The 23,049-nt window shown below is 39.0% G+C and overlaps 1 protein-coding gene across 6 annotated transcripts in view; it reads right to left on the reverse strand.

The window, feature by feature from the left end:
* Positions 1–23,049, reverse strand: part of CTNND2 (catenin delta 2) — a 636,240-nt gene that overhangs the window by 96,778 nt on the left and 516,413 nt on the right. For all 6 annotated transcript variants that reach the window (XM_071553703.1, XM_071553697.1, XM_071553698.1 and 3 more), the window contains one exon: positions 437–554. In XM_071553703.1, the coding sequence (XP_071409804.1) occupies positions 437–554 (118 nt within the window). The remainder of the gene's footprint in view (positions 1–436; positions 555–23,049) is intronic.

The following is a 23,049-nucleotide window of genomic DNA, read 5'->3' on the forward strand; positions in this document are numbered from 1 at the left end:
TTTTTTTTGGCCTGTTGCCTTCTAAGCATACTTCACTGTTATTAGCTTTGTACTACTAAAAAGTCAATTTTAAGGCAACTTAAAACTGTGCCTAAAATCAATTTTAAGGTAAAACTGGCAGAGCAACGTAAGGAACTTTACATGGAATATTACATATTTGCTCTTCTTAAACCAATATCATATTTTCTACTTCAATTATTCACTTGATAGGATGACATGCTTGCCTGTGCATACTATACAGGTAGACACAAATACAATGCTTAGCACACAAAAATACACAAATCAGCAGGGGAAAAAGGAAAAGATGGGCTAAATTATGTTTTGCTAAGGCATCCCTCACAATGCATTAAAAAAAAGCACAAAAGACTTGTCACTTTATAGTCTCCATGTACCCTGAACACCTGAATTTGTTGCTGAAAAGACAAAGATGACAAACCTTACTATCAATTTCACTGCTCCCCAGAGCAGACTGGATCACGTACAGCAATGCATCTGTCAGGCCATCACACTCCCTCATCCTCCTGCGGGCCTCCTCTCCAGCAGAGCTGACATTCCTGCAAGGAAAAGCATGGGTCACATCTCCATAGCTCCTGCCCACCACCCTGCAGCCTTCCCACAGGTAACACACAGAGAAAACACAGCTTTGCTTTCCTCCTTTCATCAGGTCAGAGCTGTGAATAATGGAGACAGCTGCAAATGAGCTCAGGAAATGTAATGCAGGGGGAAACAAATGGAAGACATCAGGTCCTCCACGGGACAGGGCTGAGTGGCCAAGCAACATGCACCTACACTGGAAGACTCACAGCCCATTAACATTTGGCAAAGGGCTAATCATCTTTCATTCTTTTTTTTTCTCATCCCTTTTCTTTCTCTTTCTTTCTTTTCTTTCTTTCTTTCTTTCTTTCTTTCTTTCTTTCTTTCTTTCTTTCTTTCTTTCTTTCTTTCTTTCTTTCTTTCTTTCTTTCTTTCTTTCTTTCTTTCTTTCTTTCTTTCTTTCTTTCTTTCTTTCTTTCTTTCTTTCTTTTATAGTACTGAGAAAGCATTTTTAAAATGTGCATATCTACATATAAATCAGGGTTTTAAAAGTCTAGAGGTTTTGCCAAAGATACCTCTTAGGGATTGCAAAGCCCTGTACTTAGGGCTCTTAATCTGAGAGAAAAATATTATCAAACCATAATATAAAACACCTGGTGTTTCTTGCATCTCATTGTACATGAGTGTTTCCTTTTCTCATTATTGTCTCATTCTTCTCTTTACATAGTTCCAAGTTGCTTTACATTGCAAAGCTTAAGACCTCAGATTATTATAGTAATATTATAATACTTGTGTTCCTTAGAAGGGGCCAGAGGGCCTTCTGAACACATTTACAGAAACTCAATTAAAACAGAATTTACTGCATAACATAATGTGTCATAAAGTTCAAATTATTTATACACAAAGAAACAAATATGTATGAATTAGCATATATAAACAGAACCTATATTTGCTAACACCAAGTCTCCCTGAGAGAAAATGCACTGAAATTTGCATGGCAGGTTTGATTTGGAAATGGGTGAATTAGAAATCTCAGAAGCACAGTAAAACCTTTCACAGAGTCTCTCTCCTCCAGAAGAGGAAGACAACCCTCTGCTGAGGTGGCTCACCTGTAGCTCCTCTTTCCCCACTACTGAAGTTTATATGAACAAAGAACATAAAAGAGCACACACCCCGGTCCTATGAATTTAATGCCAATGTATGGAGGACATTTGCCCTTGGATTTGGGAAGAAGGCAAGGCACTTTCTATCTCTTATGCCGTTTTCAACAGCCTTGCAGTAAAAACGGAAAAAGGACAGGTAGGAAGGGGGGAATTCCAGATGGAGAAAGGTAGGAGAAACTTAGAGAAAGTTTCCTTTCAATTCTTTCTCTGGTCTACCTACTTCATCCTGTGCTGCCGTCTTATCAACACACACACACACACACAAAAAAAAAGGTATTTCCACTACCCCAAAGCACCAAAGAGTTTTGTAACTGGACCATCTCCCAGCTCCCCCAGTGCAGATTCCTAATTGATTCTGTTCCCTAAATATACAGGATGTTCCTCCTATCCCCACACAGTCCTAATTAGTTGTGCTCTCCCCCCCACAAACTGACCCAATTAATACTGTTCCCTTCACCTCTGCAGACAGCTGAACAGAAAACAGACAGACCAGGAGCACTTGAACAAATTCCTGTATCTCTAGCAAACAAATTTGTTTTTTGTGTTGTGTAGTTCCTCTGGTCCTTGAACTCCATACTCCCCTCCATCTCTGCTGCTATAAGATCAGCAGGGGAGAGATTTTCATCTAGTTCATGTGAAAGCACCTCTTTTGTCATCTAGGATGTGGGGTCTGGAGAATATCACCCGGCAAAACTCTCTCCCTTTGAAGTGATGGAAATCTTCTGACTTCCCTTTGTGTGGCAGAAATAAGAAGGTAAAATTAAAGAGCATGGTTTTCCCCAAATGGTGCCTGTGCCCTGTATTTGCAGGGCTGGGGACTCCATCTAAAGTGTATTTTGCATAATTATCCCCTTACTAAAGGCAACAGCTCCACTGAAATTCCGAAAGGGCAGAACATGCAAGAAAAGCAGAACCATGAATCGGAAAAGACCACTGTGGGGTGGACAGTGAGGACAAGAGGGATTATTTGACTTGTATCTGAAATTCTGCTCTCTTACCCTCTAGGAAGACACAGATAGGTAGATAAATATTGATGAGAGAGGGTGTTGAGGCACTGGAGCAGGTTACCCAAAGAAGTTGTGGATGCACCATACCTGGCAGTGTTCAAGGCCAGGCTGGCTGGGGCTTTGAGCAACCTGGTCTAGTGGAAGATGTTGCTGTTCATGGCAAGGGGGTTGAAATCAAATTATCTTCCAAGTCTCTTGCAAGCCAAACCATTCTATGGTTCTATGATAAACAGATTTGTATCCAGCCCTACAAGAATAACTGCACAGATTACAATAGGAGGATGCTGGAGAAGTGTTCTCAGCACAGTACCTTTTTTGCACCATAAAAACACCCCAAGCTGAAACATTACTGAATCCTTTTAAACAGAGATAGATCTAACAGTCTGTACTTACATAACGTGTCCAGACTTCTTTATTTTCAGCAGTTACATATACTGAGTATAAATTTTCAAAATAGACTGACTTAGACACCAGTAGAAACAGGGAGATGTGTTCTCCCTGATATTCTCATTGAGCTGAGTTTCCCTTGCTCTGTCATGGCCAAATGCATCTCACCTTGACTGTCCAGAACCTGCAGAGACTGTCAGCCTCTCAGCTCCTCTCAAAGTTCACCAGAAACATCTCCTCACCAAGACAGCAATGCAGGCAACCTTACAGTCCCTGACCTGGGAGCTGTCTGCCTCATTCTTTCCAGCAAAACAGAGAATATGAAGCCTTTATACAAAGCAATACAGACACACCAGGGGCACATCTTGCACAGACAATGCATTTCTCTGCTCTGTGTGGAGGAGCTGTTGAGGTCGGTTCTTCTGTTTATCATTCTTCCCATTATGCTCTAGTTGCCTCTGTAATCAAGAAGTGGATATTCTGAATTCCCATGACTGCTTTTCTTACAGAAGTTGCTGTCTACTTTCTGCACTGACTCAGCTACTACAGCCCTCCACGGCACATTTATTTACATGGGAAATAGCTTAAAACCAAAGACAAATCCAAGCCTTGCATCAACACTTTGGCAGAAATAATCACTTGATCATCCTATTACCTAACTAGTCCCATGTCACCTCTATTGAAGTAATCACTGTTAACTGAGATCTTCCACAGAAGGTCTCTCATATCATCATGTTCAGGCTATGCAGTTTTGCAAAAGAGAAGCAAGTTCCAGATTACATGAGCTGCCAAAGAAAACATGCTGCCATCACAGTTTTATTTCTCATTGTTAACTGGAACATGCTGTAGATGTCAGTGTGACAAGGAGTAAGACATGATTTGTCATTTGTGAATTTACAGGTCACTGTGCAAATGTCGAATTGGAGCATCAGTAGTATCTACTATTGGTAAAATGTCCCACTAAGTAAGTGCATATTTCTCCAGTGTAGTTTTTCAAACAGGTGAAACTGTGTTTTCTGAATGTTTTAAGAGATGTGGAGATACAATGCACAGGTTTTCAGGAAAGAAGTACTTTTCCATCGTAAATGCAGCCCAGCTTGATCACCCTGTAAATTCTGATCCTTTGTGTAAACTCTACTCCCAGGGTGTATGTGAGCTATAGGCTGTCATTTTGAATCTAACAGGGCAAAGAGTCTTTCAGACTACCATAAACCAGTAGAATTTATTTCAAATGGAATCCAGTCATGCATGAATACCAAGAATACAGAATGCTGAAGAACAGTCCTCAGTCAGAAGGGTCCACTAAGACCCAGCGAACATAAACCCAGTTAATATAAATAGCTTTTTGTCAAGAGAGGAACACCAAGAACAGATGGTCATAGCAAGAACTCAGACCCATGGCTCAACAAACTGCTATTTTCTGAACAAATGGCAGACCAATTTTGCTAATTATGTAGGAATGGGAAGAGAACTAAAATAATCCAACTTCAGTTTTGTGGGAAGGTGTGACAACTATCATGTTATCACCTGGTAACTAAAGGAAGGCATGATCCTCTACACATACCTAAGGACTGTCAATCCAATGGTCTAGGGACATGAAGTGTGTGCTATAAAGAATGCACTGTGCAACACATACCTGATTTCTGTCCACCCTGGCACTTGCACTAGTTATTCAATATAACTACTAAGCTTTGAGTAGGGGAAGATGGATGATCACAAGTAGTTTCTTTCTCCTTTAGGTCATTTTTCATACTCTCATACAAACTGTGTGAGGTTCAGGGCAGTATCTGTATGGTTCTATCTGCCCCATGCAGGGGAAGGACATTGATTTCCATGGAAAGATCATCCAGAGAGCCAGTGTGCTGAGACATGACCTCTGGATATCGAAATATTTAGCAAGCTGCTGACATTACTCCTGGTGGCAGTTTTACCCATCATATCCAAGACAGAATTAAGGGATCTGCACCTGCCCCCCGTGAGCATGCTCAGGTCACACCAAGTAGTATGACCCTTCCTTTAGCAGCTACAGGTCTGCAGATCTCACTGCAGTCATGTAGGATAACTGCTGAGAACAAATAATCTGCACTAAGCAAAGGTGAAATTCAGATGTGTCTTCCTCAAAGTCCTGCGATAAGAGAAAGCATGTTTAATATCTAGTATATGTAACATATTTGCTATGAATTGATGTGATACAAGAAAGGACAGATACAGGAAGGATAGTATCCCAAACCCCAATCCTGATACTGGCCTCTGCTACGTGTGCTCTTTTATATGCTGCCTGTTTTTGTTTCTGTCTGACTGACTTAGCCTTTCTCCTTCACTGACACAGAGTCTTGTATCAGTGGCAGGCTGGCATCCCCAGTCTCATCACAGGGTGCAGTGCTGATAATCCCCTCAGCTGGGCTGCAATGCAACAGATGATCACATAAAAGCCACTGCTTTCACTGTGTGCTTCCAGCTATTTCTATAAGCATTCAGCATCTTTGCTGTAAGGGTCTAATAGCAACACAGACAGCAAAATGGAGCAACAAGCTCCATGCATGTATCCATCAAGTGTGCTCACAGTCATCAGCAGTCTCTTCACAACTATACAACTTTAAGGGCTTTTTGTACTGGAGTAGACCTTGATTCACATTGGCTTGTCTGTAAGCATTCAGTGCAGCCTTTGAACATACCATAAATAGGTCAGCTGTAGTAGTTCTGGTTACTACTATAACTTTTAGACAAATTCTAATTATTTTAATCATTATTTGTACACTAAGACTTCATCCCTTACTCCCGAAAACTAAACTGGCTGATAAGAGTAACTATTTTTCAGACAAAACAGAAATTTAAACAACAGTGAGATAAAAAGGAAGAAAACATTAAGATGGTTCACTCTTCATTATAAAGACTTTCTACAGGTTAGGCTTTTAGTAACTACAAAATCAGCTTATCATTTGGAACTAATAATAAAGTAGATTTTTCAGTCACTGCCACAGATCTCCCCTTAATTTTTCATAATTTGAAGGACAGTTCAATGTAGTATTACCAAGATCAGCAAGATTTCATCTGGCTAAATATTCTTAGCACCAGTTATAGCCTTCTCTTCCTATGAGCTGGTTTTCAGAGGAGTAATAATTTACCAATCCTGCATGCATGTGGATTAAGAATAACACAGGTTTTGGGACAAATTGTCTCTTATTAATTACAATAGCTCAACTGTAATTAAAAAGGCAAGACCATTTTATATCAGCAAGGAATTTTACCCCAGATCTTTCCCTCTTATATATTAATTTCACTTTAAGAGAATACTTTGCAATTAGACAAACATCTGACAGCCCAATGTGGATACAGTCTTGGTTATCAACCTTTCTATCAAATGCCATGACAACGTGATTTAGCTTTGATTATTCAGCCGTACTTCCCATTTTCAGAACATCAGACTAATTAGCCCACCAAGTCAAGCACTCAACAAGTGCCTTGTACTGCTGTGCTTCTGTATGTCCAGTCCTAAGGCTAAAGGCACTGCTTTTAATGACAACTCTGTGTGATCTGTGAAGCAATTGACTCCTAACATAATTTTTGGCTATTTTGATGTTTTAGAAGAGATATGTGGTGGAAAAAAACATGAACTGCACTAAACATCTTAAAAGAAATTGTCTCCCTAAAAAAAACTCAGACCCAAAACCACTCCAAATTTTATGGCATAAATAATTTTGGTAAGGGCTCATGGTATAATCAACCATAGCATCACCTGAAAGAAAAAAAAATAATTCTAACTCTCCCTCTCCCATTTGGCTGTGTTTTCATTTGAAGTGCAATTCTATTTAATTACAATACACGGAATTACACATAGAGTATTCTGGAAATGTTTTCAATTATGGTATAAAAAATCCCACCTGCAGCAAATTTCTGATTTGATATTTAAATTCTCTGACATGTAGTATTTGGCTCCATAAAAATCACTGCACTCATTAATGCTCAGCTGTTTATGCATATACTGTTTTGGATGCACTACCGGTTCATTCAGTAAGAGCTGAAATACTGTGCCCTTGGGAAGATGCTGCTGTGGGGCACACCCTGAAGGTCACAATGGGAATAGTCTGAATTTGTCGATGTCGAGACATTTTTCTCCATATAGAATGGCAACACTGCTAAATGGAGCTTTATAAGACCGGAAGAATGTAAATACAACAGCATTAGCTGTTGATGAACCAGCATGAAATACCAGCATTGGCTCAGGCACTTCTGTCCTGCAGGACCGCTGGCCAGAGGACACTGCAGTTCTCAATGCTGTGTGGACCAGAGAGCAACAGGACAAACCCGTGGAGAAGAATGGCACTGAGGCTGCTAATTGGAGGCACCACCTGCCCATGCCAGCACTCAGAGAAACACCTCTGCCCCAAGGAAGTGTTGCTGGGCTAACTCCATCCTCCTGGTTATCCACTCTGGGTATGCTGAGAACTCAAAAATACTGCAATCAGATACCACTGGAAAGCAGTCCCTCTTTCTTCATTTTCCTGTTCAGCTTGTTATTCATAACAAAAAACATTGATCAGACATAAGTGGTTTTCAATTAACCTCATTCTACCTATTATTTATCTGATTGTTTTCTCCAAATGCTTATAAATTGGTCTGTTTTGATGTTCATAATTGCTTTCCTCTACATTAATCATTCAAGCAATTTCTAAAGTATTAAAATTCAGATTATTTGTTAATAATTTCTATGGCGACTTTTCTCCTCCACTGATAGAGGAAGCCTGTATTTTTCCTGTTTAAGCCTATGGGAAGTCTCTGAGCTGCATGAGCTGCACTAGCAAAAATACTTCCATAAGAATGAAAATAACCCCTCCTGAATTTTTTCTAGGCTACATTCTTAGAAGAAACTTGGCATTACAACTGCGTTCTTAAGAACAACTGAAAAGGACCAGGCAAAATGTTTTACAGTTCAGAGTAAGCATCAAAAAATATACTATTTGTAAAAGGCAGTAATTTTCTAAGTGTTTAAGATTATTCTGAGCGTATTTATCTCCATGTCTTACACTGCTGAGATCCCTTTATAAAATTCTTTGAATGTTATTTCTCTAATATAACATTAAGTTGTAAGGAAAAATCAGTCTACTTCAGTCAAAATTGCAACATACACAAAGCTAGGGAAAAAGCTTTTTATTCATACCTGAAACTTGGAAAAGGAATTTAGCCAACTTCACACAGTGTGTGAAATTTCTTACAACCCTTTGATGTATTTGACCTTTTTTTAACTTAAGAACAATGGGTACTAACAAATGAAAACAAAACCTCTTAGTTTTGACAGTTCTTTCCCCTTGACTTAATCCCAGTGCAGCGCAAGTGCTTTTCAGGGACACATGCAAGCCTCTTTTCTGTACACTCAGAAATAGTTTGAACGCCTGAGTTGATTATGATAAAAGTGTAACTGCAGAATCCAACACGGAGCCAAAATGCATTCCTGATCTCCTTTCAGGTTTTACCTGAAATTGTTTAGTACTAGCAGGAATGTCCTAGCTAGAGAAGAAATACTTGTCTCTAGAGTAATAGAAAAGGATCAGACCATCACATAAAATTAACAGTTAATGAAAAATAAAAGCACGATGCTTTTACAAATAGACCAGTTTGCTTATTTAGTAAAACTCCCAAACAAACAAACACCTGTGAAAAAGTTTCACACGTGTAGGTTCTGGAACCAGAAAAAACCCCACACACCACCACCCAAACCCACAGAAACAGATTTTGATTATGCATCTTGACGTTTATTTGTTAAATAACCTTCTTTCTTAAAGCACTAGTTTGTGCATCTTTCTCCCCTCTCTCAATCATAAACCAAAGAAGCCCTGAGAGTTTGTACTCTCCAGAACCATCCTGTGTTGCATTTTATTAAGGCACTTAGAACCGGGTCTGCAGCATGCTCAGAAGTCTTTGCTCAAAGAATATGATTCTACCCCACGGAAGCAAAAAAGAAAGTGATTCGAAGCCCAATATCTGCATTAAAACTTTCTCAGTCATTTGACAGTCTTTGAATCCAGTGAGCCTCAACTGCAGTCCATAAATTCGCTTAACTGTCCATTATAAAAGAAAGAAGTGCTTTAATTAGGAAATTGTAGGTCCCTGTCTTGCAGTGTTATTCCTTGGGTCTCCTCTGTGGCTCATATGTACAAATGGAACAGTAAGAAGTCAGTTTGTTTCTGAGGAAAAAGAGGCAGGTTAAATATTCAGTGAATATCCCGTTATATGAAAAAAGTCCACCTGCTAAATAGACCAACTGGCCATATGCTTGAAGGGTCTCCCTAAGTGTTAGTCACACAAATTCAGTTGAGAACAACCAAGCCTGTGCAGGAAAAAGCCCCGGGCCACAACTGTCACAGTCCTTCCAAAACATGGTGCAAGAAGACAAATCTGTGATTCAGGTATAAACCCAGTAATTTTACATTACATTTCCAAATAAACAGACACTTTGAAATGGTGGCAAGCTAAAATGAGATCTCCTAGTTTGATGATATACAGATTTGAGAGCATGCCTAGGCAAAAATGAAAGCTACATCTTGAAAAAAAGAAAAAAGAAGAAAAAGAAAAATAAGTTTATTTTAGACAGATTAACTCAGGAGAACATCTGTATGGGGGAAAACGTGTTTAAACCCTGGGGTGGGATATCATGACACAGTCACTTCAGTTTCTCACTGTGTGTTAGACAACCATTCTACTCAGGCTAGATGACAAATCAGATGTGACTAGTTACATAAATATGAAAACAAATAATGGCACTACAGATGCATTTTGGCTTCCATTTTGACATAAGACTCTACTTTCTATGCTCTGATTTTCACTTTTCCATTTCATGTGCTGATTTGTGATATGATGCTGTTGCCACTAAGAAAGTTTTAGCGCAAGTATTTCAACATATTGCGTATTCCTTTCATATACTTTAGTAGGCTCTGAAGTTCACAATTTCTGTTTGCATCTACCCTTAAGTTTGAAACATCTAAAAGCACTATTAGTAATGCACTTCTTCCCAGGTCTTAAAAACCAAAGTATTGGAAAGTTATACAGTTCTTTTGCTTTGGAGTTCAGTGAAAAAGATAATCACAAAAATCAAACCATAAACAATGTAAATAGTTATATGTAGCAAAGTTACCACTTTGAAAATCTATGAATACAGATTAGGATCCAGAAAGAAAAAAGTTATAAGCAATCCTATCAGCCTGGAAGAACAAACAACTAGGATGGTGATTGCTCAAATAAGATGATTCCCTTAACCTACAAAGCAATCTCCTTGCGACATCTGAGCTTCAAGAGCCTTTCTGCACCTATTTTGCAGTCTTGAAAAACCATTATCAGTGAAGTGCCTTGAGAAGAAAGGAGGGTAAATCAGCTTTGGTTGTTGACTAATCAGATGATCACAATTAATTACAACACCAATCAGTTCATTAGATTATAAGGCTCACCTCTTTCTGATCAGCTACTTAGAAATATTAATGCAGAGGATAAGAAGTGACAAAGCAGAACATTCATTAGAATATCAGAGTGTATGAAACTCTACTCTGACTGAAACAAATTAAGTTACAGCACAGCAAAGAAAAGTAGAAGGCAAATGCTTTTCAGTTGTGTGTATTGTGATATCCCTCAGTGAATTGACAGCTATGGACATTACTCTGGCTGGAGTCTCTCTCCAAATCTAGAAATCTTTAGGAATGCTGCCTTATATGTCATTTCTCCCTGTTCCTGCTCACTAGTGTATTTGTTCTACCTTTTCTTTCACTGTTGTTAGCCACATGCTCTGTATTACTCACAATTCCTTCAAAATTTTCAGTTAGTCATCTCAAAATTCATTTATTATTTGCTTATATTATTTCTTTCTAGTCATGTAATTCGTTATATCATACTGTGAAATTGTGTTTTATCATTTCTAGAACAATCTCTACCCCCAATTTTCTTATTTTTATGTTTTAACTTCCTTAAAAACATCAAGGTATCTATGAAGCTTTCCAATAATAGCATCTGACAGCTGTAAAGATTTTTTGAGCTAAACACCTGTAAAAAAATCTTACGATCATAAATTGCCTTATTGTAAAAAAAATATAATATGATGCGTAATAAATTGCAATTCTTATGCTTTGTCTCAATGTGCCTTCATCATAAGGAATCCTACTTTTTCATGACAGTTAACCTGAAATTGCCAGAGTGTGTGTCCTACCTCGGATTATGTCACATTATCATATTCCCAAATGGCTTGATGTGCATACTGAGAGATGATGCAAGAGCTGTCCCTCTAGGGTGCCCTTCAGCCTAATCATTGGGCACCACTGCTGCTTGAAATGACCTGCAAACACAGAAGGGCATCACTCTACCACAGCCTTACCTATCCTCACCTGGTCCATGCCATATAAAGATGAACAAACACTCTCTGCTGCTTGCACTGCTCTCAATGCTCTCTACCTCTTTGGCTCATACCCCAGGGATGGTGTTTGACAATTTGGATCTTCTGCCAGAACAAACCCCTTCCAAAACCCTACACTGCCCTGTTTTGGTGTCTGGCTCTCTTGTGTGCCACAGTAATTGCTTAAATTTTTCCATTTAATTTTAACACATATCCTTTGAGTCAATTCCCTCATTCCTGTTAAACTAAATGCCAAATTTCCCATTGGTGCCTTCAGATGCTCATGAAACTCTTGTATGAGTAGCACTCTCTACTTTGTCATTTCCTTGGCCATGAAATGTACTACTATGCTTCAGGTATATTTACCCTCCCATCTGCAAAGATATGCATTTAGCATGTTAGTGTATGTGCCTCATCCTGAGTCTTCCTATAAATTGCACCAAAACACTTGTATGCAGTGAAGAAGAGGCACCTCACCCTCAACCTTTCCTCTCTTCCAAAAAACCTACTTTGCAGGAGCTGTGTGTATCTGATTGAGTAAAGGTTTCTGCAGAATCATTATCATTGTGTTCTTTATCTCATCATCACCTTTATGCATCCTATTTCCATCAAGTCTCACCTTATAGAGGGGGTTTACTATTTCTTGTGCCAAGAAACAGTGTCTTTGTGTTCTAGAAACCCAGGACTGACCAACAGAAAAAAAACCCAAACAAAACCAAAGAGTGGGAGGGAAATTATGTGAACTGAGCAACCAGGAAAAGTTAAGAGCTGGTTTTGAGCACAAAGTTACTGATGCTGTGGCAGCCTCCAGCCTCAAGTCTCTAGATAATTGTTCCTACACTGAGGGATTTCAGCAGTTATTTTCACTCTTTAGCTCACAGATAAGCATTCTCTGTCCAAGAGATACTCAGCACCATCAGACTTGATGCCACATGGCCTGATTTACGACACACCCCATGTGCCCAACACACCTCTAAAACATGCTTTGACTGCAGTGATGTTATACCTGAGAAAAGTTTCATCCTTTGTATGCTTCATGGGCTAATCAGAACAATTAGCAAAAAGATAATTAGAGCTTATAAAGGTGTTTTTTATATTCTTTTATGAATAAACATTCTAATTTTGTAATTATTATTTTACCATTTTCAGTTAATTGTCAGTTATTCAAAAACTCCAGAACAGTGCAAACACAACTCCCCGAATTATACTAGAATTTCTCGTGTTAGGTATAAAGACTGCAAATTATTTAATACAATTTTAGGAAGCTCAGCACTTACTTCCCAGTTCTTAGTTGATTTCCATTGACAAACCTTGCTGAAATAAATATGCCAATAGCAAATACTCAAGGACTTTTTTCCCCTTCCTTAACAGGTGGCTCTGGTAAAATGACACTCCACCAGACAGTAATCATGTCATGACTATCAGTACGCCTCCTGCCCTCTTTTCCCAAATAAATGTCCTTTAGACCACTTAGGTCTTGAATTTACACATTTATAACCCAAACTCTACTTGAAGTGTGGCACTATAACATGCCCTGGAAGATTCAGGCAGCCTATTAGGTTGTAAACTTGATTTATAAATCCACCCTGTTAACTGAACGAAGCATGACAGCCAAAAAAACTGCAGTGTCAGAGAAGTTGATCACTGCTGTTAACACCAGAAAGAACAGCAGTAGCAAGCACAAACTTTCAAACTACTTTAAAGATTAAGCCCAACCATCTTCCTTTATTTAAACCAACGGTGAAATCAAACAAACAGCAGGGAGTTCTGAAAATATTCTAGTATAGAAGTTCAGAGAACTTCAGAAAAATATGGAAGTATCAATGAGATAGAAAAATAAAACCTAAATGTCCCAAAGTTGTATTAGTTAAGTGAATTAATTAATAAAAAATCCTCTAGGTCTCCCCTATCTCCATTTCCTCAGAAATTGTAATATTAATATTTTGTATAGAAATTTAAAGTTTGATTGCAATTTTGGGGGGATTTCACTGAATTTACAGACTTGCAAATGGCACTTATACATTGTACATGTCATGGTCAACACTTTTTTCTGATTGCAATTTCAACTTGATGGAAAGAATTATGTAAAGCAGATTGCAACTGCAATTCTGAAATTGTCTGTTTAAGTAAACACCTAATTACACATGTCCAATGTTGTAACTACACATTTCAATTTTAAATCCCAACAAAATACCACTTATCTATTGATTTGTTTAATGAACTACTCTATGATTTACAATTAGTCCTAACAGAAACCAAAAGAATCCAAATTAACACTTATTAACCTACACTGCCGTAATTGAAAAAAAATATTTTCAAATACAAATCTTTCTCTATTTCTTTGGCTGACATTGAAAGCAATCATACTTGCAACTGCTAATCAGTAAATCACTATGAGTTACAAAATGCACAGTGTGGTTAGACAGTTAAGTACTGAAAACTTAAATTATACCTAAATTAAGTTGCCTCTTAACTGCAATATAATCCTCTTTTACAGAATGCTCATGATATGTTGTCTATGGTGTCCCTTTTCACCCATACAGGCCCACGTGGCACCCACTGCACGGGATGGATGTGACAATTGCTGTGTAGAACGGGTTGTTTTCTATTGGCCAGTGCAAGGGAAGAGGAATAACGGCCCTGAGATGGGAAAGAAGGAGGTAAGGGAATTTTGTTCTGTTCCAGGTTTTGTCTCAGAGCTTGCAACTGCTTTATTCCTAGTTTTCCACAGGCTTGACTTGAAACTCTGGAGTCACTCACGTACTCTCAGAAATGCTGGTTGAAAGAAACATGTGGAAAATCATCTGCAGTCAGTCTGCTGCCTAAGAAAGGACTATCAGCAACACCAGCCAAGGGCAATGGTTCTGTTGGAGCCCTGAAGACATCAAAGGATGGGCAGTCCACCACCTCTGTGTTCCAGAGTTGCACTACCTTCCTGAGAAAGTGTAATGCACAATTGAACCTTCCAAGTTGAAATTTGTGAGTTCCTTCTTGCATCCTCTCCAGTTTCTGAGAGTTATTATTGAACTGGGGTGGGGCCCAAAGCTGGACACTGTATTGCAAAGGTAGTCATATCAGTACTGAGTAAAGGGAGAAAATCTTCCACAGACCTGCTGATCACAGATGTACCCCGGTCTGCCACATGCATGATGAGAACATAATGTTGCCTTATATTTGGTTTGGTGTCCTCTATAACCCCATTTCCTTTTCAAAAGGGATGCTGCTCAGGCAGAGGGTCTTCAGCCTACACTGATAAAACAGCTAAGGAATAATAGACTGCATTGGTACTCTATCCACATGGCCAAACACTTTATCACAGAAGGCAATGACACTCATTAAACATGATTTGCCACTGGTGAACCTGTGCTAACTGTTCCTTATTTGTATGTTTGGAAATGGATTCTAAGAAGCCACACTCCGTGGTTTTTCCAGGGCTTGAGGTAAAGGTGATCTACAGACTGCCCTTTTTGTTCTCCTTAAAGACAGAAAAATTGTTAGCCTTTCTCTAGTTCTAAGTCTCCTCCTCAAAAGACGAGCATGATAGATCCCTCACAACTGTATCATTCAGGTTTTCTTGCAGTACTCTTGAGTAAATTCCATCCAGGGTCATGGATCTGAATACATGTAAGTTCTTCAGATAGTCTTTATCCTGTTGCTTGCCCATGGCTGGCTTCTCTTTGTCCTTAAAACATGCTGAAATGTACAGGAGTCTGGGAGCAGGGTTTGTCTGATAAGACTGTGGCACAACTGGTGTTGAGTTCTTCAGTCTTTTCTCTTTTGTCCATCATGAATTTGTCTTCCCTATGCAGTAGCGCTCTTATATTCCCCTCAAATTCCATCTCCTTTAAGGATACATATGCCTGTAAAGTCCCCTGCTATGACCTTTCATGTCCCTAGTTAGCTTCAGCTGGTCTTTGATCTTCCTCCTTTTATCCCCAAATGCAGCTTTACACATTCCTTTGTTCTGCTTTCTACTCAGTGGTCTCTTTTTGAACTTCAGGAGGATTTCTGTTTACCCATGTGAGTGGTTCTGCCATCTTTTCCAGCCTTCCAGTACAGCAGGATTGTTTGTTCCCAAGTTGATTGTTGGTTTTTTTGTTGTCGTGATGGGGTTTTTTAGGTGCTTTTTGTTTTGTTTTGTTTTTACTTCAGTGCCCACCCTTCTGCTCTGAAACAGCTCCACAAAGGATTCCAAATCCATAGAATGTGTGACTGCCATGACTGGTGCTGCTGTCTGGAGGAATGATCAAAGCCTAGGCAGGTATGGTTAACAACCAAAGCTGAAGCGGACAGTATGCCACTACAACTGAGAGTAACATTTGAAATGTACAGTCCAGGCCCACAGGAGGTTCATCCCAAATGAAATAGTCTGTGCTGCTGGCTGAATGTGCTGATGTGAACCTGCTGCAGGTACACCCACCCAGTGCTGCAAGTTACCTTCCAGTTCTACTGCCAGCACCATTCCTGCTTCCTGCCCAGGTATCAAGGAGTGGCAGCAGCAGTACTTTGAGTGAGGCAGTAGGAGGAGTTGTGCTGAGGCCATTAAATTAATTTCAGAGTAACTACGAAAAGAGCAGAGCAAACTCCAAACTGGATTTGCTGGAAACCATTCTGTTTCTCACTGCAGATTTTGAGCATAAATAAATGTTTATTATTGGTAAAATAGGTTAATCGTTTGTTTCTTACCGAACACAGGAACTTCAGAAAACAAACAGCACAAGGACAGACCTCCAACAGAGAGGAGTAAATGTGAAATGATTAAGCAGGAAAGGAATGAATAAGCTTAGATGCCTGCCAAGAGTCACATTTCCAACACTGCTGCATGTCTGCACCAATGAAGACTCCAGCTATTCAGATGTCACTGTAAACATGATCAGTCTCCTTTCTTTCCTTATATAAGAACAATAAATAAGAAAGAGAGAAAGAAATTTTCTTATTAGTACTATTCAAAATTGAGAATAAAACTTGTGAATGGTCTCATTGTTACTCTCATAACACATTCCTGCACGCGATTTAAGAATGGGAGCCATTAGGTTAGTTTGGATTATAAGCAGCAATGGTAGTCAATTATTTTATTGTATGCAGTTACCTCAAAGGTTTTTGATAGATGAAGGTCAGGACAGGACAGTTATCAAAGTATTAAATACATTCCAGTTCCTGAATATATTTTTACCTATTACATCTGATAATACAAGACATGCTTTGCATTTGCATTCCCCAAACTCTCCATGTACTAACTGAAAAGTAACTGGAGTACCCTCCTACAAAGTGAAATATATTTATTTTGCTAAAGCAATTAAATCAATTAAAGCTCTCATGTATTTGTAGGAGAGGAAACAAAAATCATATCTGGGAATTATGATAAACTTTTACTTTGTAACCTCTAAATCTTTTGAGTTTATAGTATAAAAATAGTTTACAGCAATGATCTACCCAAGCTCTGGAAAAATGGCTGACTACGTAACATACCCACTAGCAATAAAACATAATGATAGGGCTCATGCTATGAAAAACCAACATTTGTTTACATAAATTAGCCCCCATTTAGTAATTACAATGTATGTCTGCCACAAGGTCAGGCAAAATGTAACCCTGGCAGGAGTGATACTGCATGTGTTACAGTCTAGACAGAGATATGCTGGAGAATTATGGGGAATAATTAACCAGCTAATGCTTTCCATGTATTTCATGATATGTGGAGCCACAATTCTAGAATAAAATGTTTATGCGATCGCAACCACTTCCCACTTTCTTAAAAGAAACACTACCAACTGCTGTTATTCAGGCCAAAGAGTACCAAAAAAGAAAATTATACAGATACATACAAACCCCCACACAGATGAACACAGGTCCTTCTGTTTTATTAGCCAGTAATTACGTGTTTTCATTGTAGATGATAATAATAGCGAGGCATTTAAAGTACCTATATACTCGAGGGAACAAACAGTAAAACAAACTGATAATTCACAGGTCATCCATCTATACACAAATGTGACATACAGCAGTAGGATGCCTCTGAACAGGCAGTACTTCATTCAGGTGTCTAGTTAATAAATAAGACACCTAAAACAAGTCATAAATTGCTTTTATAATCAAAGAAAGGTCATTATTTCCCTGAACTCCTCTAAGGTGGAAATGCTGCCTACTTAACTTTGGGTATCACAGTTTTCTTTATTAAAAAATATTGAATAAAAAAAAATTTCTGGGAAATCTGTGATTAATTCAGTGCCCAAAGACTCCTTTAGTTCACTTTTCTATAAACTAATAGAAGACAAAACCAAAACTATCAGTCCTCTCAAAGGTAAAGGAAACAAAAAAAGCAAGCACATTGTTCCTGTCAAAACAATTTTTCCCAAAAGTTCCCATGTAATTCCTGTAAATGCTATGAAATTTCTTTTTGGAAAATTGCATCATTCATGTGAATTTCCCTCTTTCCCATTTCAGTGCTGGTGATCCCTTCTGTATGGACCAGCTGTCCTCAGTACCTTCTGCAACCCAGTGACAGGGAAGGGTGACACAGTGGCACCTGGGAGTGGGCTGAGGGGGACTACACTGTTTTCAAAACAGATTCATGGCCAGCACAGAAGACATCACCCTAGTTACATCACTGTCCTTGATGTTAAATTAGTAAAGCTGCACACTCCTTCTTTATTTTGTCCCAGTTGGCTCTTCTCTTAATTTGTCCCACTTGATCCTTCTCTTGTGCACAGCAAATATTCATACAAACTCACAAATGCTTGTTTCTGCCTCTTGGCCATGCTGAAGGTAAATACAAAAGTAAAGCCAATACTCTCTGCTGTGCTCCCTTTATCACATGGGCTATAAAAAGGATGACCTCCCACTGTGCTTTTTAACTAAAAACGAGATCTCCCTTGTTTCTGTGGGGTTATGAAACTGAGGTCACAAGCTGTGCCAAAGGCCAGGCAGCCTTAGATCTCTCTACTCACTGACTGCAAGAGCTTACCTGAGCAGCCTGGAGAGCAACCAGACAGTGAGCACAGGCAGCTAACTCGAACAGCTATGTAACTACCAAAAGTGCGAATAATATTGCACATTTTCTCAGATTTGCAGGAATTAGAAGACATTCCTTAGTGTGAAGTCTGGCAACCAAAGACAGCAGGTATCAAAATCAAAGTCAGTCAATTTGATCAGTCTACTGAACAACTTCCTCAACACAAATCAATTACATAAAGTGAACCCAGGGAATTAAAAAAATTTTTTGCAAAGAAATATTCTTATCTATTCTACTCAGTGTTTTTATTTCATTAGAAGATTAAAAAACCCCAACCTAAATGCACATTTGTATATGCACAATACTTACATTGTGCCCTTTCAGCACTATCTCTTTGGAAACACTTTCCAAATATTGTTCTTTTAAATACAGTAAATCAGATATAAAGATGGATGAAATACAGCAGGGGAAGAAGAGGAGGTATTTCACAATGCTCCTGTCCTTCAAGAGAAAACGCTGAAGCCGTAACCAACTAACTATAATAAATGACTACCTGACAAAAAGAAATGAGCCGTGAAAGTAAAAAAGCTACACTAGGACAAATACTTCAGAAGTACTTTGTCACTGAAATTGTCTGCATGTAGTGTGTAATCCTAGCTAAAAATACTATCACAGAATCATGGAATGCTCTGGGTTGTAAGGGACCTTAAAGATCATCTAGTTCGAACCCCTCTGCTGTGGGCAGGGACACCTTCTGCTAGACCAAGTTGCTCAGAGCCCCACCCAACCTGGCCTCAAATGCTTCCAAAGATGGGGCATCCACAGCTTCTTCAGACACTCTGTTCCTGTGCCGCACCATCCTCACAGTAAAGAATTTCTTCCTCACACCTAATCTAAACCTACTCTCCTTCAGTTTGAAGTCACCAACCCTTGTTCTGTCATTACATGCTCTTGTAAAAGGACATCTATCAGGCAGATACTAAATGTTTTCATACTACATGCTTGGAATTTGTTCTTTCTTTCTCAAGAAAACTTTCCTAACAGTAATAAAGAATTTGAAAATACAATATGAATCTAATTAAGGAAAGGCAGTAGGAAATAAACCCTAAAATCTACAAACTCCTAGTATCTTTAACTCATTTTTAAAGAGGGAAGTCTTTCCCCCTGCTTGCCATATTAGACAGAAACTTAGTAGAGACTTTGCTGGCAGAGGATATGAAAATCCTCTCCTCCTGTGTTGTTGTTGCCTTTCTGAGGCACTGTCCACAAGGCTGTGTGCATATCAATGACCTGTAGTTGGACATCAGCACCACCTTACACCTTGCCTGAGCTTTGAACCCTGTCACTCCATGTGAGTGTTAATTTGTATGATGTCCACAGAAATATTTGAATTGGATAAAACTGAAGAAATTGAATTAGTGAAGGGTATCACTTGCTTTTTATTTCAGTCTTTGCAGAAGCCTCAATTTATGTCCAAGTTACTGTCCACTTTGCTAATCGTCTCAGAAAGGAGGAAACCAATTTTATTTCAAGTCATGGTCTTCATTTTTCTTTCCTTACTATATTGTCCACTCTGATCAAAGAAAAATCTTACAAAGTGCTGGAACTCCTGTATGGAGATGTGTGGTGACAATAAGAATGCAATCTCAACATTTGCTGGGCAAAGTTTCACAGAAGATGACATCCAGAAACGAACTTCTTCTTCTCAGTCTTCAGTTCAGACATGTTGAGTGGACTGCCACTAAGCAGGCCTGGCATCTGCAATCTATTTTATCACACCCCTCAGGAGCTGTATTTTTATTTATTTACTTACTTCATCAGAGGGGTTCCTGGGAAAGTATTTCCGAAACAGATAAAAGCAGCAAAGTTTGTACGTGTGGTTAGTAAGGACTGCAGGTCTTGGGCCTTCAGTGCTACAGATATTACTGGAGAGCATTTCTCACCAGCTCTCAGTAGCTGACCAACCTGCAGACACGTTGAATGCCATCAAAGCCTTCTCACGGGAAAAGACTCAAGCTCTGGATCAGCTTGAGTTGCTGGCATTAACCACTCTTGTGCCTCAAGTGAAACAGTTCACATGCCCACAACATTCTGAAAGGAGGTGATAAAATGTTTTCTCTGTGATGTTGCTGGCTTATCCAGGAGGATGAAGGAAGCTCAGTGCACTTCAAATGCATCTCTCTACTGTAAATCCCCAGACTGAGCAAAGAGATGGAATGATCTTCTCCCTCCTAAGCACAGTTTCTTCAGATTTGGAGCCATGTTATCATAAGATGAGGGAAAGCTGCAGAAGTATGCCCTGCCTTTCCTTCACTATGCAGAGCTGTGTGTTTTCACATGTTCCTTTTTCATAGTGCCTAGTAATGCAAACAGTTTTAAGGAGATAGGCTAGTCCATGTACAAATCAAGTGCTGAGCACCAAAGAACCCAAAACTTACTGAGTATTATTTTATGAACTCTGGGGGAACTGAGTGAGCATACACACTCTGAATGATTGTCTTTCTCATCCTTCTGAGGTAAATAAAACATCATCTTCTATCATCAGTCACCCATGACCATGAGTGGTGCTAGCGAATTGTCACAATCAGCTTTTCCCTCATGCTGAGACAAAAAAATATTTCTGTGGAGCCAGGCCATGTGAGTTTTTCAAAGTACCCATTCAAAAAGGACTATCCAGGATTTCAGATGGTCAGCAAAGCCACTACAGAGGTAGTACATCCTGGTTCCCACTGACACCTGTGGCCCTGGTGATTCTTGCCAATGGGCCCAAACAGTTAAGATACAACTGGCTCTATCTCTTCATCTTCCCATGCAGGGAATGCACGGACACACTAAAATACACGCGGTGCCACACAGGCTTAGGTGACTCCTTCCCAAAATAAAACAGCTGTGCCACTGTGATACCCAGCTCTGCAGCTGCCAGTGAGGAGACCCAGTATTGTCAGCTGAGCTTGGAGTCAGCTCAAGTCTAGTCAGCAGCACACCAAGACGCACAGCACACTTCATTACAGTGCCTGCCAAGGACACTCTTGTTACTGCATAAATTAAAATCTTCCTGAAATGAAAAACCCCCACAAAACCACAAAGTCTAAGTCTCTTCACAATACAATTTCACTTTCTTCAGAGCATTCCCATCTACACAGCTTAAACCTTACAGAAGGAAAGGTAAAATAACACTACCTAATAATGTAAATATGAGTGGACATTTAATTTTCCCATCAGGCACTAGTTAAAAGCAAGCATTCTACCTGAAAGGAATTAAAATCACCAAAGTCTGGGAAAATAACCAGTCATTCAAAATGTACTTGAGATATTGAACACACCCCACATCCAAGTCTAGGACCATTCACCTTAAAAGGCAGCACTTGATAATTTTGTCATTGTTGCTGAGCCCAAGAATATTATAAGATGCAAGAGATTGCACTGAGGCACATTCATTCTTTTCATAAATGTATATATAATTTCCATAAGTAGTAAATTAGTAAATTATAGGAAGAGCACACTTCTGCCATAGCAATAAGCAATTACTTTTAACTTTATGACAACCAGGAAAGTTTCTCATTTCTTTCCCCCTAAAAACCTCCAGGTAAATTCATGTTAAAGAAAATAAAATACGCTAATTGAAGATTAGAACATAAATTTCAGTTAGCACACTCTGACATACAGGTCAAATTTTTCCAATCTGTATCCAAAAATGAAGTCCCACTGAAACATGAGTGTGTTTCCATTTTTCTCAGGGATCATGTCAATAGAATTTTGAAGACTGATGTTGGCAGAACAATTTTTGGCTATCTCTGTACAAAATCGACACATTGGGAGTTTGTTCTGCATTTGAAGGCAGATTTTGGCAGAAGAGCCCAGCATCCTGTATCAGACAAAACGATGCTCGAAGGAGGTATGTCACCAAAGCTTATTGGATGTTTGCTAAGTCCAGGAAAGCAAAAAAGTGTCTGGAGTCATGCTGTACTATTTTTTGGACCAGAAAATGAATACAAGAGGCATTCCATAACATCAGTTTAAAAATAAAATTTCTGTTTATGATCTTGATCAGCCTGAGCCCAGAATGAACTTCCAGAGCTATGTGGAATTTGTAGCATTAATTTGGTATGTTGAAATAATGCGTTTACCAGGAATGCTGAAAAAGCATTAAACTTCAGAGCACTATTTGAATGCCACTGCTATAATTAATACACTATGACCTTGTATAAACCTTATAAATTTGTTCATGAATATGCAAAGTAGGAGTAACTACACTGCGAAGAAAAAGTGAGGTGCTTAACTATCTGACATAGATACACATTTAATTCTGTTGGTACTTCTCCCCTGAGTATTTTCTGAATAAAAATATTACAGCAGTAATCAGAAGACACTGATCTGTTCATACTAAAATCTCTCTCTCCCCTTTTGTCTTAACATTAGATTTTAATTTCAGCTGCATTTCTGAACAATGTAGCATTCAGGAAGGAACAATCTCTTCAGGATCTTGCAGAAATTACCCTTCAAAACTTTAGGCCTAATCAGGATGCAATCATTGTGGCCTCTCGGATTGCTCTGTGGACTGGACTGGACCTTTCAGGATCTTGAAAAGGTGAAATACACATTTCACAGCAGACTGACTCTCATTCATTCCTGGTG

This window comes from Pithys albifrons, chromosome 4, assembly GCF_047495875.1.
Source record: "Pithys albifrons albifrons isolate INPA30051 chromosome 4, PitAlb_v1, whole genome shotgun sequence".
Taxonomy (NCBI): Eukaryota; Metazoa; Chordata; class Aves; order Passeriformes; family Thamnophilidae; genus Pithys; species Pithys albifrons.